This window comes from Mirounga leonina, unplaced genomic scaffold (assembly GCF_011800145.1).
Source record: "Mirounga leonina isolate KUSES-001 unplaced genomic scaffold, KU_Mleo_1.0 Mir_170, whole genome shotgun sequence".
Taxonomy (NCBI): Eukaryota; Metazoa; Chordata; class Mammalia; order Carnivora; family Phocidae; genus Mirounga; species Mirounga leonina.
Window position 1 is genome coordinate 540,595 of NW_023270433.1, and position 23,044 is coordinate 563,638.

General features: G+C 63.0%; 1 protein-coding gene across 1 annotated transcript in view; it reads left to right on the forward strand.

The window, feature by feature from the left end:
• The first annotated feature begins 90 nt into the window (after positions 1–90).
• The window catches only part of EXD3 (exonuclease 3'-5' domain containing 3), a 52,071-nt gene continuing 29,117 nt past the window's right edge, over positions 91–23,044 (forward strand). Inside the window, 12 exon segments of the mRNA XM_035016550.1 lie at positions 91–232; positions 401–504; positions 743–812; positions 1,694–1,763; positions 6,082–6,323; positions 6,326–6,375; positions 11,784–11,848; positions 13,088–13,222; positions 16,107–16,204; positions 20,084–20,165; positions 20,293–20,326; positions 21,957–22,754. Coding sequence (XP_034872441.1) covers positions 91–232; positions 401–504; positions 743–812; positions 1,694–1,763; positions 6,082–6,323; positions 6,326–6,375; positions 11,784–11,848; positions 13,088–13,222; positions 16,107–16,204; positions 20,084–20,165; positions 20,293–20,326; positions 21,957–22,754 — 1,890 coding nt within the window.

The window sequence follows — 23,044 nt, forward strand, 5'->3', positions numbered from 1 at the left end:
GCCGGGACCACTCTGGGGCCTCGCCAGGGGCTGGAGGCCAGACTTGGTGGGCCGTGGGTGGGGTGGGCTGGGACATACACGGAGGGCGTGATGGTCAGGGCTGCAGGCTTGGCCCTGGCGTCCACTGCCCCTTTCCCGCTCACACAGTGTGGCGACTCTGAGACGGGCCGCTCACCACCACTGGAACATGAGGCCTGGGCTTCCGCCAAGCTGTGGACAGAAGCCCGTCCCAGTGGGCACTGCGGATGGCCAGGCCACAGGTCCCAGGGAAGGGGCAGGGGGAGCCCTGGCCAGAGAGGGCACAAGAGTCCATGGACACCGATGGCATCTGTGGGGAGCCCCCAGGCGTTGGTCAAGGTGGGGTTGGTGGGCTCTGCATAGCCCCGTCTTGTCCCCCCAGGCCAGGACCCGCTCCCGTTCCTGCAGGCCCTGCAGACGCTGTGGTCCACGCGGGAGCTGCGGCAGGTGAGTGAGCATGTGGGCGTGGGTCCTCCTCTGGCCTCAGTGGGCCACCCTGTCTGAAAGTTCTGGCAGACGCATGGGGGCTGGAGCCCTGGGCTGACCCCCACTGGACACTGGTAGACACAGGCCCCCGAGGCTGAGAGCAGGAGGCAAGGGCCTGTGGCCACCACCCAGCTTCCGCACAGCCCAGGGGACCCAGTGGGCCATGACCGCCTGTGTGCCGTGTGGGTCCGGGTACTCACCAGTTCTCACTAGCCTTGCTCATGGCCTCCCACCCCAGGGACAGCCTGTCTGGCCACCGGGAGATGCGTGCGGCCTGGGCCTGGAGGGTGGCTTTGCCCGTGTGGGTGGTGAAGGCACAGCTGGACCCGTGGGCGCCCCTGCCCCGCACTTTGCTCCCGGAAGCAGCAGAAGGACGAGGTGGCCCTGGTCAGCGCAGGGAAGGCTGCAGGGCCCATGCGTGGCTGGAGGGATAAGGCCCGTGTCTCGTGTCTTGCCTCCCGCTCCCAGCTGAGGGTGGGCAGAGTGCCCAGACCCGGACTAAGCTCACCAGGGCAGGCGTCCAGCGCAGGTGCACTCCCGGAAGGGGCTGCAGGCTTGCGGAGGAGGGGTGTCCGTGAGCTACGGAGGCTGAGGGCGCTCCTGCCAGGCCCACGGCTGGCTTTGTGGCGCAGGGTGACCAGCGCCTGGCTAACGGGTCAGCCCGACTTCTGGGGTCACCACCCGTGTGTGTGGGCGACAGGCCTGGGCTCCACGCACACCTGAGCTGCGGTGGCTGTCACCCTCCTCTCGACTGCCCGCGCTGAGGCTCTGAGCAGTTCTGGCCATCAGCTGGAGAAAGCCAGAGTTTCGGCAAAAGCCAAAAGCTCTTTTTAATTTTTGTCTCCCGTGGCTTTGAGTTAATACGGAGGCAGGCTGACCATGTTATTTGGTGAACTGACTTCACAGATTCTCCAGCTCAGGCCGCCCTGCGTGTGTGGGATGACCGCCTGGTCATAGTGCGGTGTTTGTGAGCTTTTGTCTCTGTTCCTGGCGTCGAGGTGAACTAACCTCATCAACTGGGTTGAAAGCATTCCTTCTGTTACCTTTCTCTGGAACCGTTGGTTGAAGACCGGAATTCCTCGTTCCTGGAGGGTCTGGAAGAACGCAGACCGTCCTGCCTGGTTGGGCTTGAGCCCGGGTAGGGGGGACCGTTTCTGGGGGGCTTTCCGCTTCTGGTTTCTTGCCCTAGGAAGCTTCCACCTCACTCGTGTCATCGCGGCTGCCGGCCTGAGGTCCCCCGCGGTTCTCGAGACTCTCAGGTGTGGGGGTCGAGGACAGTCCCTTGGCTCAGCGCTGTCCCGTGGCTGGTGCTGGGCCCACCACGGTCTCTCTTCTTTCCCAGGTGCTCGCCGACAGGTGTGCATCCCCCGCTACGGTCCCTCCATCACAGGTCTCCACGGGTAGGGCTCTGTCGCCCGTCTTCTCGATCCTCATTAAGGCGTCTCCTTAGACCGACGTGTTCTTAATTTCCAAGCACACGCAGGGTTGTTTTGAGCTCTTTCGTGACTTGTTTCTGTCTATGAAGGAGCACGTCCGTGTGTTCTCATTTTGGGCGCTAGAGAGGCCTGCTGGGAGGCGGGTCTGTGTGCGTCTTGTGAGTGCCCTGGGCAGCTGTGTTCTCCGCCTGGAGCCAAGCTTCTGCCTGAGGGACTCGTGCTGTCTCCCCTGGGTTCACTTGCCAGAAATGGTCTGGGGTGGGTGGGCGGGCACCGTGCCGCTCAGTATCTGAGCTCGGGCCCTGGTGATGGCCCAGGGGCCGGCGGCCGCGGGCGGAGGGTCCCCACAGGAACCACAAGGCGGTGGGGCATGTGAGTGGCCAGGACAGAGGCTGCAGGCAGGGGAGGCGGGCTGGTGGGCTGTGGGGCCTGGGGCAGAGACGGGCAGTGGGTTTGGGGTGTCCTCAGAGCCCCCTGGGAGGGAACAGTAGGAGAGATGGTAGGCACAGGAGGGCGAGCAAATGGGAAGGACGGTGTTCCCCAAGGCGGGGCCCAAGGGGGCAAACCCCTGGAGCTTGCTTGAAACACTGGCTCTCTTGGGCAGGCCCCCGCCCTGCTGAGGACAGGTCCGTGGGGGCTCTGGCCCAAGCCTGCGTGGGGTGACTTCGGCAGCACTGAGTCCATGAAGTCCGGGGTGGGGCGAGCTCTGTGGGGCAGCAGGCCCACTTCTGGAGTGTGAGCCGGGGGGTGACCAGACACGGGCCCCAGCTGGATGGCAGAGGGGGGCTCGAGGAGTGGGCAGAGGGCGGGAGGGAGGGAGGGGGTGGCAGCCAGGGTCCAGAGCCAGGGCTCAAGGGATTGTCAGCGTAGACACCGGGACCACCAAAAGCTGAGGAGCGGAGTGGCACCGGAGAGGGGGCCGTGGGGCCCGGACTTAAGCCTCCAGGACAAGGGGCAGCAAGTGGCCAGTGGGTGCTGGATAGCGTGTGAGGTCCACCCTGGCGCAGCAGGGGCCGGAAGGGCAGGAGGGGCTCGCGGACGCTACCCCTTGGGGCCCTGTGTTCTTCCCTGAATTTTCCTTCCTCCACCATTTTAGGCGTGTTTATTGTTTGCATTCCCAGACCAGTGTCCTCCTGTCCCAGCACTTGCCCTGTCCTGGGGTGGTCATCACTCAAGGTGCATCGTCCCCGTGTGTTCTGTGGTTCTCACCCAAGCGCCTGTTAGTGAAGCTCTTTCCTGCCGGTGGCGGCCCCCGCGTGCCTGCCGAGAGGTCACAGCACGATGGTGCTTCTCCTCCCCCAACGGTGTCCCCGGGACCCCAGCAGATGCGGATGCACGTGATGTCCCAGCCCAGTTGTGTGGGTGCCGACGGCAGCCCTGGGCCCTCGTAGGCCTCCTTTCCCACAGACCCTCTCCTTTCCCGGGTGTTTGTGAAGGGAGACTTGCCAGGTCTCCTGAGTTCCCACAGATGCTTGAGGGGAAAGTGCATTTCACGTTTGGTGAGCATGCCAACTTGCTCAAGTACAGTGGTTTTAAAATTAGGTTCGGACTAAGTAGATGCTTGCTCTGCGTGTCCTGGGGAAGCATCGTCCACACGGTGATGCGGGGACCAAGGCCCGTGTCCCGGTTCTGCACCCTGCTTCCTGCCTACGGCTCTGTGGGCGGGGCCCCCGGCCTGGGGGCTGCTGGGGGCTGCTGAGCTCAGCAGAGGCGTTGTGTGGGAGAGGGCACGCAGACAGGACGCGGGTGACTCTCCGAGCTCCAGACCTGAGCAGCGCTTTCCAAGGAGAGAGTTCTGGCCCAGGCCGGCCCCAGGCTGCTCTCAGGGCAGAGACGTGGGAAGGGCCATGGGGCCAACAGCAGAGGGGGTCTGCGCCTCCCTGCTGACTTCCCCTCCGCTGTTGCTTAGTCACTGGCAGGGGGAGCGTGTGACCCAGGTCTGGTCAGCAGAACCCTGGGGAGGTCCCCGGGGGCTGCTGGCAGGCCTCCTCTCTCCAGGGAAGATGCCAGAGTGCAGCAAGGACCTGCCTGGCCCTCAGTGGTGACGCAGCCATCCGCGAGGCCCGCGGACCCCCGTGGGGCCTTGGCTCCTTCAGGGCTGCACCTACCTTGGCACCTGGGCCAGGTGAGCGTCGCCTCCACGGCGGTCCCGGGGATGGTGCAGGGCCATCTCTGCTTCAAGCCCCATTCCAAGCCACGGGCTGAGAGGCTCCCAGCGGCGGAGCGGGGGAGGCTTGGCTGCGTTGGGTAGGTCAGGCAAGCCCCCCGCACGACCGTCCAGCTTCCTGGGGGCCCCCGGAAGCTGACAGCCCTGCAGCTGCAACTACTGGTCCCTTCCGCCGCTCTGCTGAGCCTTCTCATGGGAGGGGACAGAGCCAGCACCAGCAATGGGCAGTGGCCATCTCGGAAGGACATGCCCCCTCGCTCCCCTTCTGCTGGCCACCACAGAAGGTTCCCACCGTGAAGGGCAGCTGGACGACCCCAACAGAAGGAGCTGGCCCCACAGTTGACCATGGGGTGGATCTGGGGCCTCCAGGGGCCGTCCTGCTGGGAAGGGGTCCGTGTGGCCTCCTGGGGCCCTCCTGGGCATCCTTCCGTCCAGCAGTGGAGCCAGACCTGGCCTCCCATCACCCCGTCACAGGACAGATGGTGGCTCTTTTGGAAAAGCCTTCATTCTCTGTGGCCGCTGGTCAGTGGGCACTCAGCCCAGGGCTGGAGGGTCTCTCTTGGGCGGGATTCCTCCTTCCAGCCCGCTGCCCTGGGCCATAGCTGGGTGCACACCCTCTGCCCGGCTGGTGGCCGGGGGCTGGGCAGGTGGGGACTGCCCAGGGGAGAAAGGAGACAGGTGTTTACCTGAGCTCACCTTCCAAGGAGAAGGGCTGGCTGGCCGGTACGTAGGAGCCGCAGGTCCCAGCCACGCGGGCTCCCCGCTCTGCTCAGTGAGCCTCTCAGTGCTGCTCTTCGGAGCCCTGAACGGGAACGGTACGTCGGACCAGACGAGAGCAGCCTCCTTCTAGACCTTTCCTTCCACGAGCAAGAAGGTGGTGGTGGTTCGGCCTCGGGTGTCTTTTCACACGTTCCTGGAAGGCGCGGGGCAGCTGGTGGAGATGGGACAGCGGCCCCGTGGCCCCTGAGACATGAGTGTGGCCTCTGCCCGCCTGCCCCGGGGGTGGCAGCCCCACAGTGTCGGAGGCTGTGCTCGGGGTGCGCCCATCTGCAGGTCTGCGGGGGCAGCTGGAGCCTCACCGCCTCGCTCCCCACAGGGTGGCCTCGGGCATCAGGGTGTCTGTTTCCCGAGCGCACAGCCCAGACCCTGCAGCTCTGCCCCGAGGGAGAAGCGTCTGGGGCTCCAGGTGGGTCCGTAACTGCAGGGTGTTTCGGGGAACAGCAGAGTCAGGCAGAGCGCAGCCAGGGCCGGCCACGCACCGGGGGGTAGCCCTCGGACGACACCCACTCCCTCCAGATAGGGGTCTTTCTCCTTTTAGCTCCCACCCGTTTCCAAATCCTCTGTAGTGCAAGAGGTAGAAAAGTCAATCGGAGGCAGTTTTCCCCCTTTTTTCTGTTTCCCGTTCCTCGCTGGGCCCCGCGACCACGTCACTGCGTCTGAAGGACCGCGTGTGTCCCGGGCACCACACAGGTTGTGGGGCGAGGCACGAGGACTGGAATCTCTCTGAGGGCTCCCGCCCTTGGTCAGCCTCGGGGATGAGCCTCCCATCTTCACGGGACCACGACTGTGGACAGCGGCTGCCACCCGGGACGCGGGGCACGGCGGGTCGGACCAGACCAGAGCCCCGAGGAGGGGGGCACGGCGCTGACTAGCCCCAGCCCTCTCTCTGAGCAGACCGCACTCTGGACCGCGCAGGTGCGGGAGGCTTTGCTGGAGGATTCGAGCACCACAGAACAACAGTGCGGTTCTGTCTCCACGGCCCTGGGGGAGGCCCCGCGGGGGTTTGCCGCCTGGCCCCAGCCCCACCGGCCGTGTCCCCCCAGCACCGTGGGCTCCACGCCTGCCCAAGCCGGCCTCTGGAGACTGCTGCCTTCCTCACCCTTGCTGGGCGGGGGCTGGTGCCTCGGTCTGTGGGCCTGACCCGCGGCCTCCCCACAACCACGCATCTCCCTCACCCGTGCCTCCGCCCTCTAGGCCTTGCCCGCCTGGCATGTCCACCATGGGCACAGGACTCCTCGGCCAGGTCTGCCCCAGCACCGTGACCCCAGCTGCAGCCCCCGCCCCCCGCTCCCCAGCCGAGGCTGGCTCTCTGGGCTCCCAGTGCAGTTCGAGGCTGAAGCAGCTGCAGGCCCGTGTGGTCAGGGTCCTCGCTGAGAGCCCCCCTAGTCTCGTGGAGCCGCTGGTCAGCATCCTCCAGCTGCAGGATGCCAACCAGAGCCTCTGCTGACTCACATCCACCAGCTTCACCGGGAGGGCAAGTTCAAAGAAGTGAGTGTGACCCCCACATGGGTCGTGGGTCAGGGCTGGGAGGGAGGGGCTCGGGGACACACCTTCTGATTCTTGGGCCGTGGGCCGGGTCTGCATGTGGGGTCAAGCAAGGGCTTGGCTGAGGGAGCTCACAGGGTCCACCCTGGCAGTGTCCTCTCTGTCCCTCCACTGTGGGGGGCTCCCCAGGGGTGGGGGGCTTCAGGTCTGGTGCAGAGGGTTTCAGGACCAGCCACCCCAAGGGCCCAGCTCAGGGCTGTGCCAGATGTTGGGATCCTAGGAGACTCTCATACTCACCACGCTGAAAAAGAGTCGTGCGAGCAGTCCCCACCCCAGGACCTGGGGTCCTTCCTCTTGAGGTGCCCACGGGGTCCTCAGGAGGGGTCAGCGGCCCAAGGACACCCTGGCTCTGGCCTGGAAGCCCTGTGGCCAAGCCACTCACCTGAGATGCTGCTGTCCAGACTCATTCATCAGTTCCCAGAAACACTTGTGGGGGGCTGAGAGGGTCAGGGGCGTGGGGGTCCCTCTGCCCACAGTTGCCACCCCTTGGGCCTAGATCAGACGGCTGGACCTCCAAGCCCTCCCAGCCCAGAGCCTCCCAGGCCAGGGGAGCTTTTCCAGGGAGCTCCCACATGACCCTGTGGGGTTGGAGGCCCCCTTCTCCCTCCTTCCGCGTCTGCCCAGGCCCACTCACTCTCAAGGTCACTCGGCCTCTGTGTTGGCATGGCCTGGGGACGAGCAGCCCAGTTCCCTCTGGGCCCAGCTGCTTCTAGCTGCTGCTGGCTGGGGACAGCACCATCCCCTTGTGTCCTCGTGGGGGCCCTGCAGCCACACCCACACCAGGCCTGGGGACTGGCCACTTGGCTCCTGTTCCAACAGCAGGGTCTGGCCTACAGGAATAGCCCCTCCATAGCCCTGAGTGCTATGCCTGCCACCTCTCTGGACCCATCATGAGGCCCTGCCCTGGAGTGAAGGGGCCTCAGCCAGGGTGACCCAGCTCCTGCTGTTTGGTGCCTCACTTGGATCAGGTCCGGCCAGCGGGGGTGCCCCTGTGAGGGTCCTACATCCTTGCTGTACAGGCTGGGCCGGACCCCCATCCTACTTGTACCCGTGGTCCCCAGGACCAGCCCCTCGGAAATGATGCCCATGTTTGTTTGCAGAAGTTCAGCGTAGGGCACAGCTTACTGGTCATGACAGCAGAGTTCTCCAGTGCGTGCAATGCTTTTGGACCTGGGGCCATGCCGGGGGCAGGTCATTTGGCTCCCTTGTCCTGGGAAGGCCTGGGTCAGAAAGGGCAAATGTGGAAATGTGGGCTTAGTAGCTACAAATCTTTGGGTTAGAGCTTGTGGGGCTCTGGAGGGCTCGGTGGGTTTGTTGAGTCTCTGTTGTGAGGAGCAGCGGCTCTCACTCAAGTCCAGAATTTTCCGAGAGAAGATGGAAGCGGGCCAGGAGCACCGGGAGTGGCTTGGCTCTGCGTGAGGCAGAAGAGGGCACAGGGGTCTCGGTGAGTAGGGAGGGGCGGCTCCGTGTGGGGTGGCTCTGGGCGGTTGTTGCAGGCACAGGGGTCCCCGCGGCATCTCTGGGCCCTGAGATGTGGCGATCACCATGTGGGGAGGCAGGCGGTGGAGAGGTCCTGGGGCGCCCAGCTCAGGAGCGCGCTCTCACCGAGTCACAGGTCCAGTGTTCCAGGGGTATCCCGAGGCTCGCTCCTGGCTCACCTCCACCCACGGCCTCATCGGGCCCGAAGTCGAGCCTAACTGAGGGACAGCGGGGCTCATGAACCCTGCTCCCCACACCTGTGGTGGCTCAGGGCTCGGTGGGCACCGGGGCAGGATCCCGGGCCCACCCCACGGGGGGGCTTCTTCCCCGGGGGGCCAGTCCCAGCCTGGAGGCTCACTGCAAGGTGGGCCTCACCTGGGCCGCCAGTCCTCGGTCTTTGGCGGTGTGGGCCCTGTATCGGTGGCTGTCATGCCCCGGCCCAGGCTCTTGTCTCGAGGCTGGTGAAGGTGCTGAGAAACCAAGGTGACCAGGCCAGCGACAATGTGGCCGGGGCTCCGCTCCTGTGGCGCAGGGCCATTCTCCGCAGGCTGAATGAGCGGCTGGGCTTGCAAGAATGCGGGAGGCAGAAGGCGGGCTAGTGTTTCCGCGTCTTCTGTTACACCCGAGCCTTTCAAAGAGTGTCTCGGGCCGGCTGAATGCACCTCCCTCGCGCTCCAAGGCAGGAATCCCAACACAAAGGGGGCTCTTGTCCCGCACAGGCCCCTTCTGCGAAGAAAAGCCATTGTCCCCAAGCGGGGCGGCCCGGCAGGCGATGCACGCTCCAGTGCCCACCGCCGCGCCCGGCGAAAGGGACCGCATTCAGGCCTGTCCGCTCGGATTAGCAGGGACTCACGACTTAATGTGCGCCGATATTTCATGTCGAGGGCGGCGGCTGGCTCCGGGCAGGATGAATGCCCGCTTTTGTCTACTGAGTTATTTTATTTACATTTTTTAAACAGCTTATCAAGGTAAAAAGATAGCTTTGCTTCGGGGGGGTGGGGGGGAAGGCCCCTTGGCTCCAGGCCCGAGCTGAGCTGTGGAGGTGGGAGGCAGGCCCGTCCTGGGTCTGAGGCTGCTGAGTCTGGGCTTGGCTGCCTGGGCACCTGCCCGGCGCTCCTGCCCAGCGGAGTGAGCAGCTCGGGGGTCCGTGGGTGCTCTTCCCACGGTGACCACCCCAGCCGCTCCCCAAAGGCAGTAGCTCTGGCACCTGTCTGGCCAGAGGGGTCCCCAGCCTCGCTCTGACCCAGCTGCTGGGCAGCCCAGTGCCTCCCTTCTCAGTGGCCTCCATGCAGAGGCCAGGAAGGCCAGGGAGGTGCCAGGGAGGCCCATTCCTCGGCAATTTCCTTTTGTGGGGTCTGAGCCCCTCCCACCTTCCCTGCTCATCACAGGGGCCTGAGTCGGCAGGTGATCTTCCTACACCTGCTGGGTCCCTCATGTGACCAGGCAGTGGGCAGCTTGGTCTGCTGTCACCTCAGCAGAAGCTCAGGCAGAAAAATGACCAGGGATGGATCCTAAGCCAGGCCTGATGACAGGGGTAGAACTACATGGGGCTCCCCACAAGATGGAAGCCAGGCCAAGGGTACTGCTGTCAGCCATCCCCCAAGGGCACCCTCCCTGGCTGCCCCCTTCCTGCCCACCGCCCCCCTGGGCCACAGGTGCCGAATGAAGGCACCTCCCGAACTGTCCCCGGGGTGCCTGTGGTCATCCAGCTCTGGGCACGCTGGCCATGCATGCAGGCCACGGGGCTGAGAGAGGTCACCCTGAGTGCTGGCTGCATGGAAAGCTGGTTGCTCTGGAGGGACCAGGGAGAAGAGAAGGGCCATGCCGAGCACGCTGACCCCCGTTACAACAGTCATTGTGTGGCCAGGTGGGGTGTGCTGAGGCCCGAGCTGCCCGCCTGGGGTATGTAGGGCTGGCCCCGAGCATGGCCGGCACCTCCACACCGGCCCCCACCCCCTCAGCCAGGGGGCACCACTGACCGACCAGAGCCCTGAGGGCTGGGATTGGCACCGAGGACTACCCTGGCCTCACTGGCTCCTTAAGGCAGAGGCAGTGCCCATGGGCAAAGGAACGGGACCCTCAGGGAGGCTGGTGGCAGGTGCAGGCTGCCCTCTGTGGCAGAGCCCCTCCTGCGGCTGTGAGGGGCAGTGCCCGCCGCGCCCCCTTCCACCCAGGCCACCATTGCCGGCTGCCCCACACCCCAGGATTCAGAGGGCTTGTTGGGCGGGTGGGGGGCCAAGACCCCCCCACAGCCCACTGAGGGCTGGGGCCTAGAGCACACATGAAGTCTTGTCCTTAGGGGGCAGAGGTAGCGGCTGGTAGAGACTGATAGCCCGCAGAGGTGGTGGGGGGAGGGGGAGGCCCAGCCCCCCGGGGCCTCTGTGCTCCCTCCTCCTACCCCCCTTGCCTTATGGCTCCCCCCGCTTCATCTCTCCCCGGGTCACTGGCCCACGGCCTGGTCTGAAGGGTGGGAGGGTCCCGAGCCCCCAGGTATCCCTCCCACAGCCCCTTCCCGATGGTGGCCTGGCCTGACCAAGCCCAGCTCCGGGTGTTGACCCTGGAGGAGCCAGGAAGCTAACCGGACATGGCAGATGCAGGACACAGGCAGTAGGGTTCGACCACCCCAGTTTCCCTTCCTGGACGGGGGCCTGGTGCTCCCGGGGCTTCTCAGGGGGTCTCCCATCCAGAAACAATAAGGTCCTCCCTCCTCCAGCCCCTGGCCCCTCCCCAGGCCCTGCCCCTCTGCACCCTCCCCTGGGCCCCCGCGGGGCCTGGCAGCGGCCAAGCTCCTGGACCTCGGCCAGGCTGTGGAGGCGCCGGGTCAGCGCCGCGCAGGGAAAGGCCCCTGGCCCCGCGCCCCCGCCCCGCGCGATCCGGGCCGGAGGCCTGAGCGAGCCTTTCCCAGGCCGCTATTTTGGTCCTTTGTGTGAGCTGCGTGGGGCGGGGCGCCCGGCTGCTCCCCCGGTTATTTTTGCTCATAATGGGAGTGCGATGTATGGAAATTATTAATAGTAGCCGGGCCTGCGCTACGTGCGGGCACTCAGGGCCCCGGGCGCTCTCCATGCTGAGTCGTAGGAGGGTCCCTGCGGCCGTGAGCAAGGGCCGCGGGGAGGGGGGGGGGGGCCAGGGCTCTCGGCGGTGCCCACTTCCCCATTCCTGGGACCACTGCGCTCCCTGCCTCACCAGGATGCAGCTGGGTTCAGAGCCTCTTTCTCTGTGGACCAAAGGGGCAGGGCTGTGCATCCCCCAACACACAGACCCCACCACTCCCCCTGGGGCCAGCCCACCCTTTTGGACAGACAGCTATGCACTCATTAGTCATTTTGGGGTGCACACAGAGTATGCCTTGTGGAAAGTGCTCAGAGGCCCCTGCACCTCAGGGCCATGGTCCCTCAGGCCCCCAGGGTGCACAGCCCTGGCCCCTGGCTGTGAGCACCATGACTGGCCATGCCCGGCACTTGCAGGCGGAGGGCGCACTTCTGGGCGGTATGCGGCAGGTGAGAGCAGGTGTGGGGAAAGCACAGTGTGCCAGTGTCTGGGGGTAGGTGACAGAGCTCCTGCCTCTTGTCTGCCCCTCCCTCTTGGTCCTCTGTCCACTCATGGGCAACCCCTGACCAGAGCCACCTGGGCCCGGCACCCACCCTGATGCCCCATCCAGGCCACACCCCAGCCTGGCAGGACCCACCTGCCCAGGGCATTCCCCCCTGCCCCGCCTCCTGTGGAGCCTGGCCTGTCTGCCCGGAGGCTTTGGGTTCCAGGCCGTTGGACCTGTGCCCTCAGTGACTGGGAGGTGTAGAAGGGTGGGAGCGCCCCCCATGGGCTGCCTGCTCCCCACCAGGCCCGGTGTAACCTGCTGCATTTGTGATCAGCAGGCCGTTATGCTGGGCTTGAAGCTGAAGCTGCAGCTCGAACTTGATGTTGAAAAGGTAAGCGTCAGGCGCCTGGGGGGCTCGGTCATCAAGCGTCTGCTTCGGCTCAGGTCATGATCCTAGGGTCCTGGGATCGAGCCCCGCATCAGGCTCCCTGCTCAGCGGGGAGTCTGCCTTTCCCTCTCCCACTCCCCCTGCTTGTGTTCCCTCTCTCACCGTCTCTCTCTGTCAAATAAATAAATAAAATCTAAAAAAAAAAAAAAAAAGAAAGGAAAGGTAAGTATCTTTTCACGAAAATCATTCAGGTTCTGACTTGGATAAAGCCTGGGTCTCTAGAAACATGATTTGGGGAGGGGGGTTCTACCACTGAGCCCTGGCTTTGCTCCTCACTGAGTGGGGCTGGGGGTGCTGGAGGGCAGGGGTCACGTGTGAGCACCCGACCGTGCAAGGAGAGCCCGAGGGGGTGGGGCCCAGGAGGGCAGTCCCTGGACTTAGGTGCAACATGCTCGGAAGGCAGTGGCCAGAGGGTCTCTGAGGAATGGGGCTCCCCGTGAGGTCCACCTCCTGAGGTCCCAACCTGGCAGATGGGTCCCTGTTCAGTCTGGGCTCCAGGCAGCCTGACCCAGTGTGGTCACATGGAGAGGACAGGAGGTGAGGAGGGGTCTACCGTTGGGACCACTGGCAGGGGGCTTTGTTGAGGCCTGAACTCTTGCGGTGGAAAGGGCCTGAGTGTCCCAAGGCCCAGAGCCACGGCCAGGGGCCTCCTCCGAGCTTCCGGGCGGGCGTGGGCAGCTCAGGGCTCTTGTGGGCACTGTGCATGGGCATGCCCCCTGCGCCAGTGAGGAGGCACTTGGGCCATCGGGGCTGCTGCCCATGCTTGGTCTCCCTCCTGCCTCCCCCCAGCTCAGTGAAGACAAGGGGACAGCTGATCTTCCCCAGGATGCGCCTTGCCTCTGGGGGCCTCCAGTCCTTTGTAGAGCCCCGGGACCAGGCCCAGGGAGCAGTGGGGCCTACATGTGTTTGTGTGCGTGTGTGTAAGTGTGCAAGCACAGGGCATGGGCTGGGAGGAGTGCACCAGGCCCTAGGGGCCAGTCTGGGGTGTTCCACGGATGTAGTCAGACACTTGGCTGGGCCTCTGCACTCCCTGAGGGAGCCAGGTCACATGGAGGGGCCTCGGGTCCTCTCAGTCCGGATGCTCTGGCCACGCCTCCTCTGGGCTGGGGGTGAGTCTGGGGTCTTGGCCGGGCGTGGAGGTGCCAGGCGCCTGCAAGGCTGTGACCTGAGGATGTGCTCCCCGTAGATGGGAGCACCCCACTGCTCCTCCAGGACAAGGTGACCCTCGTGGAGCATTATGTAGCCGGCTTCCCGGACCTCTGGAGGAGGCTGCTGGCCCTCCTGGACTCCTGGTGCCAGCCCAGCTTTGACATCAGAGTCGGGGCCAGGTAAGCCCCATGGGGGCCCAGGGTGGGGCAGGGGCGGCAGGCGCTCGGGAAAGCCACGTGCGTGGCCCGCGGCTCGGTCAGCCAGAGAGGGACCTGCTTCTGGAGCCCAGAGGCTGCACCTGGCAGGAACCAGACGAGACACAGTTAAGTCTCTTAAACGAACAAAAATAATTCTCCAGGTTGCGTGAACAATTTGCTACACGCTGGAAGTCATGGCACCTGTCCGTTCACTCATCTCTTCGCCTCATAAATCTCATCTGTGACCCCATGGAGCCCACGTGGGGTCTCTTAAGCTGCACACACACGTGACGCGAGGGTGTGGCCCGAGTGTGGGGCGTGGGGGTGGCATCTGCTGGCCACATATCTGCGGCGGCCACAGGGTGAAGCAGCACTTGGCTGTCTGTGGAGGCTCCTCGAGCCTCCCGTCCATCTGCAGGCACTGGGGGCCTGATCCGGCGCCACGAGGCACCCAGGCCTGAGACCACCCCCCTTGAGATGCAGACCCTGGGCTCTGGGGCCAACCTCCCTGGATCCACCTGCCCTGGAGCTATGAGCAAGTCACTTGCACTTCCTGGGTTTATTTCCTCAGCCCTCACATGGGGCTAATTTTGCCTGTCTCAAAGGGTTGTGTGATTTAACATGCTACAAAGCAGACAGAGCGCGCAGGGCGCCCAGCCCAGCACACCTAGCGTTGGCTGTCATCACCGTTACTGAATATTTGGAGAGGGACATAGAGCAACACCTGACTGGCTCAGTTAGTAGCATGAGGCTATTGATCTTGGGGTCTTGGGTTCGAGCCCCATGTTGGGTGTGGAGATTACTTAAAGTGTTTTTAAAAATGAGAAGACAAGGGGCGCCTGGGTGGCTCAGTCGGTTACGCGTCTGCCTTCGGCTCAGGTCGTGATCTCGGGGTCCTGAGATCCAGCCCTGCATCGGGCTCCCTGCTCAGCGGGGAGTCGGCTCTCCTTCTGTCTGCTGCTCCCCCTGCTTGTGCGCTCACTCGCTCTCTCTCTCTGACAAATAAGTAAATAAACAAATCTTTAAAAAAAATCGAGAAGACCAGGCTAGAGTGGGAGAAAATATTTGCAAAAGACGCAGTGGCTTCCTTCATAACGGCTAACACGGAAAAGTCTGGCATACCAGACGTTAGCGAGGGAGGAACCCCCGTGCCCAGCTGGGGACAGCTAACGCGGCCCGGCCACCCGAGGAAGCTGTTCGGCGCTGCTGGCCCCAGCAAAACATGGGCTAGGACTGCCTCAGCCAGTCCACTGTTGGAGCAAACCCAGGACACATGGGTGCGTGGTCTGTGAAGAGACTGGTGTGTTCACAGCAGCTTTATTCCTAGTCCCCAAACACTGGACGGACCCAGAGGCCGGTCCACAGCCACAGCTGGACCTCACACATTACACACATAACGTGGAGGAATGTCCCAAAGCCCGCGCTGCGTGAGATGGCCCAGACCCAAGCGTCCAGACTCCATGATTCCAACGGTAGGACGTTCAAAACCTGGCACGTGGTCTCTGCTGGTCCGAAGCGTGGCCAAGGGGGCAGGGGCAGCTCGAGGGCTGCGCATCCGTGTTGAGCTGTGGGTGGCGGGTCCACCAAGTGCAAGTGCACCCACGATCCCCACTCCTCGCCGCCTGTCAGTGACACCTCGATAAACACTGGGTTCTAAAAAGTGCCTCTGGCAGACCCACTATTGTCTCTGCTTTAAAATGGAGAAGACATTTGAAGAGAATGCGAGAGAGGCAGTGACGGGAGGGGCTCTGGGTGCCGGCGGTCAGGCAGCAGCCTGGGAAGCTGAGCCCGCGGCCACCAGGAGCATGTGGGGTCCAGTACAGAGCCCGAGGAGGGCCCAGGAGCCGAGGCCCAGGCTCCTTGGCGGTCAGCCAGACGCTGGGGACCCTGGGCCGTGGCGTCCGGGCTCAGCTGAGGACCGGGCTGAGGCTCTGTGCCACAGTCAGGGAAGCTTTCAGAACACAGAACAGGACTCTTGTCAATAAAAATATGATGGCAAAGTGAAAAGCTCAGTAGAGGTTTGGAGGATAAATTTGAAGATGTCTTCCAAAAAGTACAAAACAGATAAACAATGAAAATCAGAGAGAAAAGATTAAAAGAAAAATTGGAGGTCCTGTCAGGAAGGCCCAACATCAGAACAATGGGAACCCCAGAAAGAAGAGCAGACAGAGCTCATTCCCGAGGTGGCTGGGTCGGGTGTAGCAGGTCTGCGGGCGGCCAGAGTGCATGAGACCCACGCTGCAGACCCAGGGCAGCACGGGGATCAGACGGGATTCTGGGAGCATCGCCTGCCCCAGGCTGAGGGACAGCTACTTCAACCCCAAAGCCTCAGCTCAGCCGAACCCTCAAGCCAGCATGAGGCAGAGCACAAACCTACTTCTGCAGGTGAGCTGTGAGCAGCCGGCAGCCGGGGGGCCGCGAGGAGGCCCACTCACCTCCTCACTGGCTCAGGGCGAGGCTGGTCGGGTCCTCAGTCTGGAAACTAAGGAGGCGATGAAACCAGAGAAACACTAACCCTGAAGAGAAGGGGTGTGGTCTGCACTGGCCTGGTCGTGAGAGCGTGAACACGGTGTGTCCTGACTTAGGTCGGAACGCGGCGCGCCGTCCACGGCGAGATGTCCGTACCAGACACCTAAGACTGAACAACCAAGAGGTCACACACAAGTATGTTCCTTGGAAACACAGGCCAATACTGGCCGTGACAGAATTGATGTGTGAGGGTCTGGAGCGTGCTGGGACACGGTGACGTGGTGCTCTTTCCACAGGCCTCGTAGAATTACCTGAGTTTTCAACTCTGTGCGTGTGACTTTGACGAAAATAAGTCTTACGTGTATTAAGTTAAAAAGACGTGTCTCTCTCCCTGCAGACAGCACCCACAGGTGACCTCCTTGAGGCTGGAGAGGCTGAGTCCCAGAGTGCTAAGTCGGCAGGTCCTGAGCCTGCTGGAGCAGCAGGGCCTGGACCAGGTGAGCGGGGCCCCCACACCCTGGGTGCCCCGGGGCGGCCAGGATCCCCCGACCCCCTTCCTGCGTCACCTGCCCACCGCCACGGACCCTGGGCACTGAGCAGCAGACTGAGGTCTGCAAGCCCCTCTGCCCACCTGCAGTGACCCCTGGGAGTAGGGGCCGGGGCCAGTGCTCCTCCCCTCCCCCTTCCCCTGCCCACTCCCCCCTCCCCTCTCCTCTCAGTTCCTGTCTTTTGTCGAATGATAGCCATTCTGATTTGCATCTCCCTGATCATTAGTGATGTCTTGGACCATTTCAGATACCTGCTGGCCATTTGGATGTCTTCTTTGGAAAATGTCTTTTCAGTTCCTCTGCCCATTTTTAAATTAGGTTATTTGGGATTCTTTTTGCTATTGAGTTATATGAGTTCCTTACATATTTTGAATATTCACCCTTTATCAGATATGTGGTTTGCAAATGTTTTCTCCCACTTCATAGGTCACCTTTTCATTTTGTTGATTGTTTCTTTGTTGTGCAGAAACTAATTTGTAATTTGAAGGAATGCCACCTGTTGATTTTTGCTTTTGTTACCTGCTTTTGGTTTTTTGGTCCTCTCTGTTGTTTGCCCTCCCCAGCCCACTGAACTAAATTTTAAGCCTTCTTTCTTCTTAAAATATTCCCCAAGTTTCAATATATATTATTTCTATTATTGTGCAGCTCAAGGTATTTTCTAATTTCTATTATAAGTTTTTCTTTACCCATGGGTTAATTAGAAATGTATTTCTTAATTTCCAAGCTGTTTGCCATTTTTAGTTATTTTTCTGGTGTGGGCTAAATCTCATCGTGATCGGAGATCATGCCTTGTATAATGTCAGTCCTTTGGGTTGAAACGTATTATGAAGAAATCTACCTTCTTGTCTCTGAAAGCAATCTTTTTTTTCCTTTGGCTATTTTTTAGGATAATCTCTTTGTCTTTGATGTTCTGTGGTCTCACTGTGAGGAGATTAGTTATAGATTTCTTTGTATTTATCTTCCTTGGTATGTGTTGGGCTTTTTGAATCTGGATTGCTGTCTTCAGTCGGTTCTGGAAAATTCTAAGTCATGATCTCACACATCACATCTCCTGCTTTCTTCCGCTGTTCTCTGGGCCCCTGACTGTGTGTTGATCTTCTCCCCCCGCCTCCAGTGTCCCCTTCGTTGTGTGTTCGGGTGACTTCTGCTCTTTCCCGCTTCACTAAGCCTCTCCTCGTCTGTGTCCAACAAACTACAAAACACATCCATCATTTATGCTCTTTGATTGTTGTATCTTCAGCTCCAGAAGTTGTAATGCGGTCTTTTTCAGATCTGCTGTCTCACTTTGGGCGGCTTCTCGATGCTTGAACGTATTTCTGATTTTGTCTTCTCTTTCTTTGAAGGTCTTGCCCACGGTTGTTTTATGGTTTGTATCCACATTTCCGCACCGTCTCTGGTCAGCATCTGTTTCTCTGTGTCTCTCGGAGGCTTAATTGTCATCACGTTTGTGTCTGGCACCCTTGAGAAATTACGCAGATTCTCTGGCCCTTGGATGAAGGTGCCTGCCTCCAGAAAAGAGGGCAATATTTGGGGCTTTTGCAAAGACAGAAGCACATCACCAAGAGGCTTTGATTCATGACTTTAAACAGCCCCTCGGGCGGCACTAGGAGCATAGATGGGAAAAGCAAGAAGGTATGTGGACGCCTGCAGGCCGGTGTCGGGGCAGGTCAGGGTCAGCGAGGAGCAAGGAGCTGCTGGCTGTGCTGGCGGTTGGCTGGGGCTCCACCTGAAGCCCCTGAGCCTGGCCGAAGAGGACCGGCCGACTGGTGGGACCCCTGAGGCCCCGGGGAAGCAGCTATAGGAAGGAGCCTCCACCAGCTGCAGAGTAAAACCAAGAGTGGAGTGTTAGGGGCAGAAGCTCCAAGGAGGGTCCCAGCAGCAAAGACCTCTGGGGTGCCAGGGTCTGAGGGACAGGGGCGTGTAAGGTGGGTCACCTGCCCCTGCATTTGGAGAACTAGAGCACTGGGTTGACACTAAGGAGTGGCCCCCCATGGGGACCCGCATCGTTGGCACAGGGCCTCTGAGGTCACCTGCACGCCGTCGTCCGTGGGTGCTGGGTGGGGAGCCCTGCTGGCATCACCCGGTGGGGACGTGGGGCGGGCACACAGTTCAGCTGCCTGCAGGTGAGGCTCCCGGGGGCTCTCAGCACAGAATCACGCGCCGAGTCCATGGCGGCCGCTGTGAGGCTCTCCCCACCCAGGACTCCGGACCGTGACGGGCAGGCTGTGTGGAGGTCTGAGGATGCGGGCTCCGGGTGGGGCCGTCTTTCCTTCCAGCAGCGCTGCCGTGCCGTTTGTTGACCCCCACGGTCCCCACTTCAGGGTCAGGTCGTGGCCGTGGTGGGCCCAGGGCTTGGGGCCAGAAGAGTCTTTGGGGGTGTTGGGCCAGCCTTAGCCCAGCACCCCCAGTTCAGGGTGTGTCCCCCGTGAGGGTCCACCCCACCCCACAGGTCTCGGCTGAGTGTGAGGCAGGAGCAGATCTGGTGTCCAGACACCCCTTGAACAATGGGGTCGTCCCCCAGACAGCATGTGGAGTCTGACGGGCTGTGGGACAGGAGGGGAGGGGCAGGTGTTTTCTAGGGGTGCCTAGCTCATTGGCCCCGTTTGGGAGTGGGGAGGACAGCCACCCAGCTGGGTCTCCGGTTCTGCATGGCCATGTGCTGCCAGGCCCCACCTGCAGCCTCCCCAGCTGGCTCCAGGGGTGTGTCTTGGCCAGGAGGCCTCAGGGTCACAGCACTGTCCCTTTGCCCGTCGGCAGTCCTCGCTGTGCATCCACCATCCCCGCTGTGGGCCTCCACGGACTGACATTAGGCCCAGAAGGAGGGCCGGGGAGCTCTGCTTGCCTGTCCACCCTGAGCTCCCCACAAGCCCCCCCAGGCCTGGGTCCCAGGTGGAGCCCCCCAAGGCCTCGTAGCACAGATGAGTCTGCAGGACACTGGGTTGTGTGGCATTTCCAGATGTTCAGTGTGTGTCAGGAGGTCGGGCCTGCTCTACCCGGGCCTTTTCCTTTAGGGATTTGCGCTCGGGTCTGACCAGGGCTGAGCCCCACCTGTGGGGTGAGGCTTTTGGACAAAGTATCCCACTGGCAAAGTGACACCTCAAAGTGTAGAAACGGCCAAGAAGCAGGTTTCTGTCTGCAGCTCTGCGTGGGAACGGTGCTCTGAGAACACGCTGGCCACTCGGAGCTCCTTCTTCCCCGCGTGGCTCGCCGGGTCGTCCCTCCCTTCCTCAGGCTTTGTCCCCCTCGCCTGCAGGCTTGTCCCAGATTCCTGAGCGGCCTCCTGGGGTCCGGAGCCCTCAGGTCCCGGGCAGGAAGGAGGAGGGAGAGTCTCTGGCCAACCTCTGGGCAGCACTGACCTCCGCTGTGGGTGGACAGCGGCCCTGCAACAAGCGCGTGTGGAGAGCGCAGGGTCCTGGCCAGGTCCTTAGAAGACCGGACCCCTCACTGTCCCAGCCGCACCGCCAGGCTTCAAGGACAGCTGGCCCCGGGAGGGAGGGGCAGCAACCAGACGGCTGGACGGGTGGACGGGTGGGCAGGTGGGTGCCCTTCCCGGGAGCGAGGCCGACGAGTAAGCATCAGTCTGTCAACATGTGAGCAAGATGGCCTCTTCCTGAAGGATTCGCATTCCAGTGGGAGACGGACAGGAAGCAAACAGACCGTCCGGAGGGTCCCGCCCTGGAGAATGTGGAATGGAGCCCGGGGAGACGGGGCTGGTGTCCCTTGTCCCGGTGCAGAGGGAGGGGCTCCGGCAGACCCAAGAGAGGCTCGAGGCTGGGGAGGGTGTGGGGTGGAGCCCCTGCCCCACCCGGGCTCTGCTGTCTTTCAGCCGCGCTGTGTCCCTGCGCTGTCACTCAGCCGCGCCTGGCCGCCCTGCACCGTCTGTGCTGTAAGCGGTTCGTGGTGTGGAGGTGCGTGTGCCCTGCTTAGAGCCCCGAGCCCGGGCCGTGGCGGGAGGGGTGCTCCAGGTGAGGCTGTCTCTCCAGCTTCTAGAGTTGTCGCTAGAAAGGTCCCTTGGTGCTCGCTCTTGCAGAGCAGCCTGTCTCGGGAGAACCGGACTGGCCACGTGCAGGTGAGTCTGCAGGGCCCTGCGTGCTGTGGCGTTCCCTGGAGACCTGGCTGAGGACCTAGGGGGACGAGTGGCCCTGGGAGAGTGCGTGCACACATATGGACTGGGCACGTGGTGCGTAGCTCACGGGTGCGTGCCGTGGCCCAGACAGCGTTCACGTTGGCCCACGAGCTGGGTCGGTTCCTCTGGTGTCCCTGGCAGGTTGGGGAGCAGATGGTGTAGAGAAAGGGCTTCTCCCAGCATAAATGCCACACCTTGACGAGGAACCAGCCACAGAGCCTCAGGTCTGCCACCCCGCTCAGAAGGTACAGGAGGCAGATGCTGAGGGTAGGCTTTGTGTGAGGGCCCCACCCGGGTGAGGCAGGGCCAGAGCGGCTGGGGGGCCTGGACCCTCCTTCAGCCCTTAGTGTACAGAGCCCCCAGGCGATGGAGGAGGGGCGTGTGCTGGAGGTTCCACAGTGTTCACCAAGGGAATATTCTAGACCATCTCTGAGCACGGTCCTCGCCCATGGCTCTGTGCCCCCTGAGGCCAGGCCCCTAGAAGGAGGCAGCTGCCCCTTGGGGTGATGCAGGGGCATAGAGGGGGTTGAACTGCAAGGCCACTCCTGGGCCTGGGGGCTGCAGAGCCCATCAGGACGGCAGCCTGGACAGGACCATCTAGTAGCTTCTGTCCCTCAGGCCTGAGCTGGAGGTGTGGCTCATCATGGGCACAGAGCTGTCCCCAGCCCTGGGTGAAGCAGCCTGGGAAGAAGGTGGGGGGGTGTGGGGTCCCAGGTGCAACGGGCATGGAGCTGTGGGCCAGTTCGTGGAGTGGGGGGCCCTTCCCTCCCTGATGAATAGTCTGGCTTCTGGTGCCTTGAGTGGCATCCAGCGGGGGGCAGCGCCGAGCCACCCCTGGAGTGATGGGTGTGTGGGGTGGGTGGTGAGTCACCGGAGAGGAACGTGGACCCCCAGGGAAGGCCCGGAAGGCTGGTCCCCCCTGGGTGCCAAGGCCGAGGCAGCCGGAAGGGCAGCGGACATCCTGAAGAATGTGGAGGGGCTTCCACATATTGTCGTCCACGTGGGAACCCGCGGCCTGCGGGAAGCGGATGGCCTGAGGCTACTGGGGGGACAGAGTCGTCTGGGAGGGGGCCCTGCCTGTCAGCCAGCAGGGGCTCCTCAGAGCACACAGAGGCCTCGGGGGCCAGAGATCAGGAGGGCAAGAGGCTCAGACTCCCGGCCCACCCGAGTTACAGCAGGCTACGACCTCATGGACTCAAGGACTCAGCCAGGACCGAAACCCTCCTGTGGGACCCTGGTGGTGCAGGTGGCTGGGCCTTGCTGTGGGTGTCCTGAGGCTGAGCTGACGGGAGGGACACCTGTGGGCCCCGTGGGTCCCCCCACTCCTGTGCTGGGCCCTGGTGTGGGAGACAGCCTCGTGAGGCCCCCCACGTTCATTGCCACTCCGAGGGCTGCTCGCCTGTGTCCACTCTCTGGACTGTGGGTTCAGGAGTGTCCCATGGCCCCACCTTCCCCTGAGAATGTTGGCCGGCCACGAGGGCAGGGGCGAGGAGACCTGAGGGGCAGCCCGAGGGTCAGGAGCAGGCCCCAGCACACAAGGGTGGAGAAGGAGCAGGGTCAGGCAATGTTCTAGAAGGACAGGGCTGGTCTCAGGTCTGGGGGGCAGGGCCGCTGGGCTGGGCTGTGGACACAGGACAGCGGCCCTCCAACGGGACCACGTGGGGGGCCCTCGCTCGACAGCGCGGTCGGCACAGAGCCTCAGTCGTGGGAGCATCTGTGGCCTTCCTTCAGGGAACAGCCTCCCGTTCTGGGGCTTGCGAGGTCTGGGGGGGAGGTGCGGGCCCGGGGGACTGTCCGCACCCCCTCGGGGCAGAGCCGGGCCGCACAGCCCATCCCGCATGCCCCGCAGGGCCTGTGGGCCAGCGCGAGTGGCTGCAGGCGGGGCTGCGGCAGCTGCTGGCCTCTCGTGACAACGAGGCGCCCTGGACCTCTCGCCGCCCGAGGAGCGGCTGCCAGCCACGCACAGCTCCGCCAGCTCAAACTCCAGGAGCGGCGGCGCCCAGGCTCGGGGGGCTGGCGAGGGGGACAGGCGCTCGGGCCCCCGTCCCTTGGCAAGCGGCCCCATGAGTCGCGTATGTCAGCAGGTCGGGCAAGGGGGAGCGAGCAGCAAGGCCCCTGCAGACGCCAGCCCACCAAGCGCCCTCAGAGCTCCCCTGCCTCTCGGAGGTCTGCGCAGCCCGGCCAGGCCGGAAAGTGCTGGGCTGGGGGAGGGCACCAGGGACCCAGGGTGTGGGGGTGCCACAGCTCCATCCTAGGACGGCTGAGGTGCCTTTCCAAGACCGGAGGGATGATTACTACCAGCTGCCCATCGCCGGGGAGGACATCCTCTTCCCGGCCTCCTGGCCCCTGGCCCGAGGAGGAGCTCCTGCAGGTGGGTGGCCGGCTCCAGGGGCTCTGTCCACACCAGGACCCAGCGGGCTTGGCTCTCCGTCCCACCGTGCCCCAGACACCCCCGCGGAGCAGGGCAACTACACCGGCCCATTTGGAAGCCTCCAGGCCTAAAGTGCAAGCATCGGGCACCTGCCCACAGACATTTGGCACCGGCCCCCGCCTGCGGCAACACCACACTTGTGCTGTGGCTGGGCTCCGGGCCCGAGGAGGCCAGAAGGAGTCCCTTGAGCCCTTCCGTGTGGAACGAGGGGCAGGCAGGGGCCAGGCGCA